Consider the following 12897-nt stretch of genomic DNA (forward strand, 5'->3'; position numbering starts at 1 on the left):
GATTCTGTTTGATGAAGACTATGTAATATTTCTTTGATTAATAGGGCTATAGTGTTGTTTGTAAAGGTTTGATCTATGAGTCTCAGTGAATTGAGTGAGTCAGCTAATATTAAAGAGTGTTTGGTTTGTGTTCTGAAAATGTATTTTAAAGCTTGTAATATGGCATAAAGTTTTTCATTTAAGATACGGTATGAGCTTTGAAGCTTTAATAAATATTTGGTATCGTTGTTTATAAATACTGCTGCTCCTACGCCTTGTGAATACTTAGATGAATCAGTGAAGATGTAAGTGAAATTTTTGTAATTTGAGACTATTTGTTTATAATTTAGATATATAAATATATCTAAATACAGCAACTATAAAATTAATTTCTCCAGCGCTATTTTTGAGTCGACTGTATTTGACATTTATTAATATCAAACCTAAAAAGTTATTATTGTTTATATTTCACTTTACAATTATTACCTGGCAAACGCTGTTTTGCCATATAAATTATTTCTCGTGAATATTTTGGTCACTAAATAAAAAAATAACTTGTTACTTATTGTAGGTTTGTGGGCATGAGGTCTATGACTGAAAAATGTATCATAATTGACTTGACAATCCTTTGTGGATTTTGGCCTTTTTGCCTCATCTCACAACCCTAAGAATCTTAAAGTCTTCTTCCACATCATCAATCCATCTTTTACGCGGTCATCCTCTACTTCTTTTGCCACAGATTCTGCCAACATTCTTATGCCATTGAATAAGTTTTATAAAGGATGGACAAAACTTTTGAATTGGTATTTTCTGGAGTTTCGTTGCTAGGATTTGTTTTTCTTGTATCTTGCAGTGAATCTGCATTCGTAATGTCTAATAATACCGAAAGAAGAATGGAGCGCTGTAAACGATGACGTTCTATAAAAATAATAACACACCAACCATTCATTGTTGATCATTTACCGCATTATAGTGAACTATTTATGTTGCTCCGAACGATGTAATTTGAAAATCTTAATTGAATGTGCGAATGGACTTCAGGAACAGATTTGAATCTGGATCCATACCGATAATAACAAGCTGTTCAATGGTTCAGGTGGCGTTTCAATTTTTGGTATTTGCACATTTTCTAACGCGCAACATCTTTGCTGATGCATTTTTGTAAACAATGGGACATTCCTTGTCCATAGCACCAATTGTCACTTTCAAATGAGCGTAATATAAAGAAAATCGCGATTAAAAAACAAAGCAAAAATTATTTTTCTCATCTACTTTATAGAAAATCCATTATATTTACAGGGTATTACCTATTATAATTATTATTAAAATTAATCAACTACTTATATTATCATACTTGATATGTGGTTATCTACATCATTCCATTTGGATTAATACAACTGTTGATATCAACTTAAACAGTAGTGCTCATGTTGAAAAATGTTTAAATTTTTTATTATTTTAATATTTTCGTCAGTTGTACGTAAGTATTTTTTTAAATTCTACTTAAATTTTATTTTCTCTAACAGCTATATTTTAAACTATTTTTATTGTTGCTTACATACCCAAAAAATATCTCTTTACAAAGATAAGTTGTAGATTGCATGTAGATTTCAAAGGTACCTATAATAGTAGGTCTTTTTATGCACTGCGACCTGAAATAGCTTTTGCTATTTTATACTCCAGATGACTAAAGAGAAATTCTTGAGGAGACTAGTACTCAGACAGGGTTGTAAAGCCACAATAATGATAATGATTATGATGATCTAGAATTCTGAGAAGAAATATTGTCCATTTTGGTAAAACATTTGTTATTTAATAATAATCTAAAAGATCCGTTCCAGGTACTTATGGTGTTCGCGAACAATTCACTTGATTCTTTTTCTTGTTAAGGTGCATTTTTGCATGCTCGTCTTCCGTCCACTGCATACCAAATTTACTCAGCTACATTTTTTTTTAATATTTCTTTCTACGACGTATAGATTCTTGGCAAATCGATTTTTTCTGTTTTTCTCTCCTACGAGAGTGGTTGGTTTTAGGGAGAAGTCGGCGGTATAAGTAATTTGAGTCTGTTTTTAGGTTTTAGTCTTCATTTCCATTTAAGGAAAAAGTAATTTTGTCACTAAAACAAATTCTTTTTACGTAATCTGGCTGTTGGTTAATTTGATTGGACATATTTTCACAGAAGAAGTAGGGTACACTACCATCTCTCCAATTATGTCAATTTTTTGTCATCACTAATTGTTGGTCGAGCAGATCGTTTAGCTTCTTGAACACTACCTGTTTATTCAAACTTTCGAAGAAGCACCATTCATTAAAAAGACGTTCCGATGCATGAAAATTGTTTCTACATTCACTAATTGTTAAGAGAGCTGCTACTTTGTCGGCACTTTGTTTAGTACGTACCATTCTCCCTATGTAAACATTTAAACGCCTCTTTAAAAAATAATTAAACTAAATATTCATGGTATGAACATTTTTGCAAACTTTTGGTAGCACCGTATCATCATCATCATCATCATCAGTATTCTCAGCATATTCTACCAATTATGATGTAGCCTCCCTTACATATTCATTCTTCATATCTGCCCACGATTATCTAAGTTTAGCTTTTCTGTGGCGTGTTGTACGGGTTTGTTTCCTTATGTCACAGTCCCATCTTAAATTTGGACGTCTTTTTGGTCTCTTCGCGCCTCTTGGATACCACTGCCATCTTAAAGATTTAATTCTATGCATTACATCAATAACATTGGTTTTCTGTCGGATCCATTCTATTCTTTTTCGATCTCTCTTTGTTATACCTAGCGTGCATCGCTCCATTGAACTTTGAGTGACTTTGAGTTTCGATATTATCTCTTTGTTTAGTGTCCTAGTTTCGCAGCCGTATGTCTTGATTGGTTGTATACACTGATCGAATGCTTTTTTCTTCAGGTGGATTGGCATCTTCGATTTGATTATTCTAGCTAGTTTCATTCTTCTGTTGATTTCTGGAAGTAAGGAGCCAGATTTATATATTAATTGTCCTAGGTATACATACTCGTCTACTGTCTTAAGTGCAATGTTGTTTATTATTACATTTTGGACACCCACTGGCTAGTTGTACATGGTTTTTGTTTTTGTCGAGTTCATTTTTATTCCAACTTTATTTCTAGCTGCATTTAGGTCGCTTTTAAGTTCTTGTAGCTCTGCAGAATTATTAGCAATCAGAACGATGTCGTCTGCAATCTTAGATGGCTGAGGTATTCTCCATCAATGGATATTCCTTTGTTCTGCCAGTTCTTCTGCTGAATATATTTTCTAGAGTTGTAGTGAAGAGCTTTGGTGATATTGTGTCTCCTTGTCGGACGCCTCTGGTAGTGGAAAATTGTAAAGTGTTTTCATAAATTTTTACTTTAGCTTTTGCTTGTCTGTATATATTTGCTAAAGTTTGTATGTATGGTTTTTCAATACCTTGGTTGGTCAAAGCTTCTATTATTGCCTTGAAAGCTTTCTCGAAATCTATGAAGGTTATTGCTAGCGGTATTTCATGTTCTTTAGCTCTACTCATTAGTTCTCGAAATGTATGAATATGATCTATGGTACTGAATCCACTTCTGAGGCCAGCTTTTTCTCTCGGCTGTGCAGCATCTAACGGGTTTGTTAATCTGTTGTTGATGATCTTTATGAATATCTTGTATACGGTTGGTAGTAGACTTATAGGTCTGTAGTTTTTGATATCCTTTTCGCTACCTTTCTTATCAATAAGAATTATGTTTGCTGTATTTCAGTGGTCTTTTATGCATCTCAATCTTAGGCAGTTCGTAAATATGCCTGCTAAGATTTTCCAGGTTTTATTGCCAGCGTATTTAAGCAGTTCCACTATATATATATATATATATATATATATATATATATATATATATATATATATATATATATATATATATATATAATATATATATATATATATATATATATATATATATATATATATATATATATATATATATATATATATATATATATATATATATATATATATATATATATATATATATATATATATATATATATATTGGTGCATTTTATAATACACAACTTAATAAAATTAATAAAAATGTAAAATAGATATTTGGACTATACCAGATTTAAATTAGTACCGTTAGTTTTCCCAGAAAAAGATTAGATTGGGACCTGTTTTTGGCGCCTATAATTTTACAATTTAAATTTAATCTTGTCATAGTTAAATGTTATGTATAGACTTAGGCAAATATGCAAATAAAAAAGTATGAAATATGCGCATAAATATGCAGTATTTTATGCAAAAATATGCAGTGTTTTATGCAAAATATGCATATTTATCTAGAAAATATGCATATAATAAAAAATATTTACAATATTTTTTTATTTACAAAATACTTAAATATTATAAATACATAACATATACAATTATTTTAACATATAAATATTATTTTGAATTGTGGTCACAATAGATTATTAAATGATGTTCAAAATTTTCTAATAAAAACTTATAGCTTCTATCTGAATACATATATTTGTAAATAGAAAAACTTCTTTCGACATCAACTGATGTAACTGGGGCATTTTTCAAATTTACTCTAATAGATGGTTCTAAATTAAGTGGTTCGGAAAATGTCCCAGCTAGTACTTGAACTACTTCAGAAAGAACCTGGTAACCACTATGTTTTTCCATGGTTACTTTAAATTTTTGAAAAATTTCCTTTCCTATAGTACCTTTAACGTTTTGACACAAAGACTCAAATTCTTTTATTAAAACTACTCTCTAACAATGATAATTTTGAGGATTCTAATTGAGTTATAGTTTTCTGGACAAAACTATAATTTGATTTTATGAATGACAGTTGCTGTTAGAGGATGTTATTTTGAAAGGCTTGCTTAGCTTCCAATAAAGATTGGCAACTATCATCCGTAAAATGGTTAATTATTTTTTTTAATCAACAAAATGATCAGCATAGAAATTAGCTTGCTTCGAACCATATTCCCCAACGTGTTAAAATGGGTTGCGGTGGCAGTGGAACAGCAGGAAGCATATCTCTGTAACATTGTATTCTTACAGGTGATTTCAGGAACACCTTTTTGACGCTCGCTATTAAACTGTTAACTAGTGGAAATTATTTTCTTACTTCCTCCGCAACTCTGTTTATTCCATGCGCTAAACAAGTGACATGTATTAAGTTTGGATAAAATATTTTTAAATTTTGTCCTGCTTTCACCACATCATTTATTTATCACCATTATCATTAGGCACAGCAGCAGGAAGAAAAAAGTTTGCTAATGCTTCTTGTAGAAACCGTGATATTGTTAAAGCGTTGGTTTTTCCCACTTGCTTACAGGAAATTAAATACGATTTTGGAAAGGTTTCATCGCTAAGTACACTAATCAAAAAGTGCACAATGTATCTTCCTGACGAGTCAGTGGTCTCGTCCACAAATATGTAAAAGTAATTATTACCTATTTCGGCTTTTATGTTGTGGATAACTGAGGAGTATAACAACTTGACATTATTTCTCTTTAGAGTTCGTTCACTGGGAATGTTTTGTTTGCAATAATTTTTTAAAAAAGAACTAAAGTTTTCATTAGATAATTTTGAAAGCGGTATATTAGAAGATACTAATACACGACACAAGTCTTTGTTAAAAATTTCTTGTTTGGTTTGTTTTTTGGAACTTGACTGAAAGCACTTGGACACTGAAGGTTGATATTTTTCACCGGATGTGGTTTTTACTTTTTTAGTTAAATGTTTCGCGGTTCTGACATGCTGATGTATTTGAAATTTTTTTTCAGATAAAATCTAAAAAAGAATATAAATATTCTATAGTTGTACCCATTTTTAAAATCTAAGATTGTAGAAATAAACTAAAAATGAACCGTTTTTGCATAACAATTAAAATATTTAAATGAAATCAAATAAAAATCGGTGTAGTAATCTGGAAAATGTCAAGAAATATATGTACAAGAAAGAAGAACCCCCAAATATTTACAAGAGGCTCTTGGTCTTTTCTGTTTACATTTAAAGAAAAAATACTGTAAGCATAAATTAAAAGCACCTAATTAAGTCCAATATATATTGTTACGAACATGCTTTTGGCATGGCCCATGTAACGGTTGCATCTCGAAAACGCTTCGAGAACTTTCGCGATGTATCGAGTGCGAGAGAGAACAACCGGTCACGTAGGCGAATTAGAGGTGGGACTACTTTTAATTATTCTAGAATAATACTTTTGGTATATATATATGTAACGATGTTATGAGTTAGTTTTAGTTGTTAAGATGTTAACGACCTTTCAGTAGACTATTGAATGATTTGAATTTTAAATAGGTATCCTATTTTTTATCGCAAGGAGTTTAAAAAATGCTTGAAAAAAGAAAAAATACATCGATTTATTGCGAACTAGCGTTGTGTCGGTACTTTTCTTAAACATAATCTCCAATTTTAAAATCTTTGTTTGTACCACCGTGTAAATTTTTAAAATAAAATAAAAAATAATACGTATGTACTTACAGTTTTGCCACAACATGAGCAATAAACTTTATCCATATCCATAGATAGCTCTTTGTAAGGTTTTATCCAAGTTGAAACATTGCTTATTTTCGGCATTTTCAAAGCTCAATAATTATTCACAATTAAAAATACACATTGTTTACGCCTCCAATTTTACAACAAAAGTGAAACCAAGTGAAACTGACCGTCAAAATAAAAATTTTTACCTAGAGACATAAACTGGCAAACACAAACCCTTAATTCCAGGACAAAACGTGACAAAACTATAAGCCGCTGTCTTTTATTAGTTACTATATCAAGAATTTGAATACCAAGTGATTATAAAACAAAATTAAATATTTGCATTTTCATGCTATCTGTAAGTTTGAATATAAAAATATATAGTTAACACCAAATTTTCAAATTATATGCACTTTATGCTCACTTTTATAAAAATATGCAAAATTGGACATTTTTGCATTTTTTATGCATTATATGCAAAATATGCAATTTGCATATTTGCCTAAGTCTAGATGTATCTTTGGTAAGTTATTTTGATTTAGTCCTTACTTTTTTTTGTATATGAATAATCTTTGTTTTGGCATTTTTTCTTTTGTAACTTCCGCTAAGATAAGAAGTAATTGAAGACTTACAAAATATACTAGACAGAGTTAATAATGCAAGTGAAGCAATGGGATTGACAATAAATCTTCAAAAAACTAAATTAAAGTAATACTCCATTCGTCCGAGACGAAAATGCCACTGAACCTTCAAAAATTAAACGAACAAGCTGAATTTTGCAGAGAATATCAATTTTGTAACCCCAAAAAAGATGGCAAAAAAGTTTACCATTTTTACTCCTCGGCTTCCCCCTAAAACCTCCACCCACAAAGGAGAAAAAACGGAACAAATCGTTTTACCAATTCAGAGCGTCCTATCGACGAAAATCAAAATGCGTTTTAAAGGCAAAGAAAGCAGCTTTCGTATGCAATTTTTGAATTTTGCCGCAAATGAAGTCAGTTTCTATAAAGGTGTTAAGTAAATAAACTTTTAGCGATATTTACCATTTTTTGAGATTCTTATGAGATCAATAATATTTATTTCTTCCATCGATCGGTCACTATGGAATTTTAATATATTCGATACCAGCTTTAAAAACATATCGCCTTAAATTTCAGTTTTAAGTTTTAGCAAAAAAAGTGAGGCATTATAAATATGCGTAAAAAATGCTAAATTTAAACATTTACTGTACAAACGATCTAAAACGTTTAAAACTACTTTTTTTTGATTACAAAAGTATATTTTTCGAAACGACACAACTTTAACTACAAATTCCACCTAATATCTTTTTCGTGAATTTTTTTATCGCGTATTTTAAAAATCTCCTTAGATACGCCCATGGCTAAATTAAAATATAAGAGGTCGCTGAGTCGCTGTGTTGTCAACTGTGCTGAGCGACAAGCGAAATCTTGGTTTTGGACGTTTTGGTTTGCCAGTTGGGGCCAAGACTCTCTTGTGCGTAGCAGTTTGGCACATCTCTGGTGGCGAATTTGGGGCCGATTTGAGAAGTGAGCGTTTTTTACCTATGTCTATATAAAGAAACTTAAATAATAAGAAACTAGATATTAAACCACGCCATAATGACAATCGCTCTAAAGTCCTAAAGCTGCGCACTCGTCTCAAGTAAGCAATCTCAATTATTTATTTTATAATATCGTTTCTTTTAATACCCATATATATCGTTATTCATTTTCTAAAAAACAAAATAGAATCAACGTTTTTTATGTCATAATTTCATATGGACTTCATTTTTATTGTAACATGTATCGTTCCTTATTAGTTTTTTATTCGTTTTTTCCAATACGGTAAAAAGTCCTAGATGTGTAGACTGTTTATCGAACGATCCGATGTAAAATATGTACTGTTATAACCATTCTTAGAAACAATTAGAATTTTCTTAATGTTATTTTGTAGATTCGCAACCCAATTCACCCATACACCCATATAGTTGCACATTATTTGAAGAGCAATACTTGGAGAAATCAGCTTGGCTTATTTCAATCAGCCTTCCAATGTCGTTGGTTTTTGTAGAGCCGAGAGGGTCAAACTCTATGTGGACCTGTTTTCTGTGGAACCAGCTGTTGGAACAGATAAGCTTTTGTTAATTTTAAATTCATATAAATACCTGTAAATCGTTTAATATCTCTAAATTGTTGATACTTGTTTTGACTTACAATCAGTGTAAACTGCTTATATGCATATAATCAAGTAAACTTACTAGTTTTTTTATAAAGGTAATTAAAGTTTATATAGGTTGTTAAATAAGGAAAGGGAAAATTTTATGGGTTTTTTTTTTAAATAGGTTTTTATAAAGAGTCTCTGACCCGACTCATTCTATTAATTATAGTAATTTAGTTGCTATTCGGACACATATTAGTCCTATCGGTGAGTACCTCGCCCCTTTGCGTCTGCTAGGTAAGGTATTCATTTATTGTAATCATAGTTGTTCTTTTCATACCTTTAATACCTTACCTAGTCTAGGTTTGTTATATATTCTAATACTAACCTTTAGTGTTAAGTTATTTCGCTTTTCTCCTGGACTTTAGATTATTGTTTTTAGTAATACCCTTCTTACTTGGTACAGTAGTAGTGGTATTTTTATTTATTCGTGGCTATTAAGCCCCATATTATATTTACACACCCACCACTACTGTTATTTCAGCTTTTCTTTTACATGTAGGTAAATTATTTAAACTGTGTTAAATAAAATTTATAAATACAGTTTCTATTAAGTAGTATATTATAGCAATACAAGGTAAATAGTGGTTTTTTAAAAGTAATTCCAGGTTATTGTATTAGGTATACCTGTTTCTTGTTTTTTCTTTATTTCTAAATTCTCAAGCTGGTCTTGAGTGGCGCCCACATTCAGTACCTTAGGCATCTTCGTATATTTAGTCATAGTGCCTTCAATACAAGATTAAATTCTAAGTTGTCATATCTAATTTCATTGTTTGTGTTAAAGGTCTCATTTTCTCCCTTGTTTATATAATTTTATCATCCCATATATTGGTCTTTTAGGGCCTGCGTAGCGCAAGCGGTAGGATTCTTGCCTCGCACTCCGGTGGTCCGGAGTTCGAATCCTACCGCCGGCAAAGAACAACTAGACATTTTTAAAAATGCCTATAGGCCCCAGGTCGACTCAGCCTGAATAAAATGAGTACCTTGGGTAAAACCAGGGGTAATAATAGGCGGTTGAAGCGTAGCACTGGCCATGTTACCTTCCTTGTGTACCGTAGGCCCTAGATATAGCAGACTACCCTGCTATACTCCCAAAGCCGCGAAGCGGTATAAAACAGGAGACTATTATTATTATATTGGTCTTTTATCTTAAAGCCATTCCTAAGTGTAGAAAAGCTAGCCCGAATTCTCCCTTGAGATTTGGTGTCTCTCTGGCCTTTAAATTGATTCCTCCGAGCTAAAAAATTCTTTATTAGTACATTCAATAACTTCACTCCAAATTCTCCTTATTGTATATTCTTATTCCTAAATTACAATACCCCAGAGTATTGAGGTTTCAATTTTCCGTGAAGTGCGATTGTTTGTGATGTGAATGTTTAAATTCAGCATTTTTTGGGCTTATTTTAAATGACTCATATTTGTTTACAAAAGTTAAAACCAAAATTTCAGACTATAAGTTTTAAAGATTGGACTCTAATAATAAAATTTTTATAGTGACCGGTCAATGGAAGTGATAAATATTATTGATTTCATGAGAATCGTAAAGAATGGTAAAAATCGCTAAACGTTTATTTATTTAACACCTTTATAGAAACTGACGTCATTTTCAACACTATACGAACATTTTATAAGAAAGCTGAAATTTTTACCTTTAAAATGCATTTTGAATTTTGTCAATAGGACAATCTGATCAATAGATATCGAACTTTTGCCATCGAGTTGATACAAATTTTCTTTAAATTTGATTTCGCGCGTGTACCTGACATTGAAAATCACCGTTCGCTTCAAGCGTTGTTTCTGAGAGAACGATTCTACAAAAAAAGTGCTTATAAACATTTTTTTTGTAAGGTGTACAGATTCTTGGTACAGATTTTTTCCGTTTTTCTCCACCTACGAGGGGGATTTTAGGGGGAACCCTTGGGGTAAAAGTGACATTCTCAGCAAAATTCAGCTTGTTCGTATGATTTGTAGGGGTCAAATCTCTTACGACTGGACTATAACTGTAATTAGCAAAACCGATGAAAATTGTCGCATTTACCTAAATAACACTCAATTAGAACACATTCACAAATTTAGATACTTCTGAGTAGAACTAAATGATAAGTGGTATCCAGACATAAAAATGAAGACACGAATAGAACGGGCTAGAAGTAGAACATGTACAATAAATGAAAGCAACTTATCTATATCTTAGAAAACTAAGCTTACATATCCGAATTAGAGTTATAAAATGCTAGATTTGGTCAGTCCTTCAGTATGAAGTTGAAGCCTGGACGCTAAAATTAAATACCATTTTTTCATATTTTCTTTCTATAAATACAGACGAACTACAGTATAAACATTCTCACATATTTTAATATATTATCTAATGATAGATTTTGTTTCAGACACGAATCCACTTGAAATAATAGGTGGCCATGATGCTGATATCTCAAAATATCCATGGATAGCTTCCTTACAATATCAGGGAAACCACTTATGTGGCGCAACTCTGATTTCAAGCAAATGGGCTCTGACTTCTGGTGATTGTACTCAAGATATAAATGTTCTTGAAGAATTAACCATTCGCTTAGGAACAAATAATATATCGTCAGCTGGGCAAATTATTCACATCGCCAATTATTTTAGCCATCCAAAATTTAATACCTTAAATAATGATATGGATGTGGGTCTCTTAAAATTAGAAACGGAAGTGAATAATGTTACTTTTGCTACAATAACAAACGCCACTGATATTGTTCCCGTTGGTTCAAACGTTACAGTTTTAGGATGGGGCGGCAAAGGAGACTCTATAGGACCTACTGAAATCCTTCAGGAAACAGAACTTACTGTTTTTGATTATGAGTATTGTAACAAAACAAAAACTCCCTATTTTACCGAGAATATGTTTTGTGCTAGCGGCATCGAAACCCCTGCTGGTACCTGTAATTACGATTCTGGGGGACCTGTATTATTAGACGGTGTTATTGTGGGAATTATAACAGATGGTCGAGGACCATGTGCTGACGCTACATCACCTGATATGTTTGTTAAGCTAGCTAACGCTAGAGAATTTATAACATCATATACAGGTATTTGATATAAAAAAATAACAATACAAGGTAAAATAGCCTATGTATAGTTTATAATTTATAATTACAATAACGTAATAAATAAAAATTAAATACTATAGATTGATGTCATTATTATATCTATAAAAATTTTTAAAGCCAAAGTAACACAATACTAATAGTTGTTATGGTAAGAAGATATTGTCATCGAATGGTATATTTCTTTGAGAGAGCCAGTTCATGATGTCATTTTTTGGCCAGGCAGTTGTAGGTGACGATTCCAATTGTCTACTATGATAAAAGGTATTTTCCAAAACGACGACAGAATTTGGTTCAAGGTTTAATAAAATCTTATATAATAGTCTCCCGTTTTATACCGCTGTCGCGGCTTTGGGATTATAGCAGGGTAGTCTGCTATATCTAGGGCCTACGGTATACAAGGAAGGTAACATGGCCAGTGCTACGCTTCAACCGTCTATTATTACCCCTGGTTTTACCCAAGGTACTCATTTTTATTCAGGCTGAGTCGACCTGGGGCCTATAGACATTTTTAAAATGTCTAGATGTTCTTGCCGGCGGTAGGATTCGAACTCCGGACCACCGGCTTGCGATGCAAGCATCCTACCGCTTGCGCTACGCAGGCCCTTTTTAATAAAATAGAGATTAGAGATAAGATTTTTAATAAAATCTTTCCAACCAAAAAACACGAATTACTACCTATTTACATATGCTAAAATGAGTCTCAGTCCTTTGCCCGCTGGTGTTTTTACACCCGATAACTCTTCAATACAGGCTTGTCAATGGTTTCTAACTTCAAAATCTTGCCACACCTTTGAGACAGTATGCCATTGATTTAGTCAAATTTCATCTAAATAGTAGTCGAACTATAGTCTAGATTTTTACTACCTTCACGATAGATTTTTTTCAGACAATGTCTCTGCCACAAAAGAATATCTTCTCTTTCTGTAAGAATACTGTTCCTACTTTTTTTTTTATATATCTAATGATCATTCGCCTTAATGTTCGCAATAATACGCGTCGAGATATGTGTTAGAAATAGTTTGAAATATAAGTTAATTCCTGCAGTGTATGCAACATATATGATGTGTATGTCATATGTCAGTAATAAAG

General features: G+C 31.9%; 1 protein-coding gene across 1 annotated transcript; it reads left to right on the top strand.

Annotated features, from left to right (window-relative positions):
* The first annotated feature begins 1360 nt into the window (after positions 1–1360).
* LOC140445718 (trypsin-1-like) lies at positions 1361–11893 on the top strand. Its single transcript, XM_072537997.1, has 2 exons — positions 1361–1459; positions 11104–11893. Exons 1-2 carry the CDS (start codon positions 1417–1419, stop codon positions 11793–11795), a joined length of 735 nt encoding a protein of 244 aa, XP_072394098.1. The 5' UTR covers positions 1361–1416; the 3' UTR covers positions 11796–11893.
* Positions 11894–12897: the final 1004 nt, after the last annotated feature.

This window comes from Diabrotica undecimpunctata, chromosome 7 (assembly GCF_040954645.1).
Source record: "Diabrotica undecimpunctata isolate CICGRU chromosome 7, icDiaUnde3, whole genome shotgun sequence".
Taxonomy (NCBI): domain Eukaryota; kingdom Metazoa; phylum Arthropoda; class Insecta; order Coleoptera; family Chrysomelidae; genus Diabrotica; species Diabrotica undecimpunctata.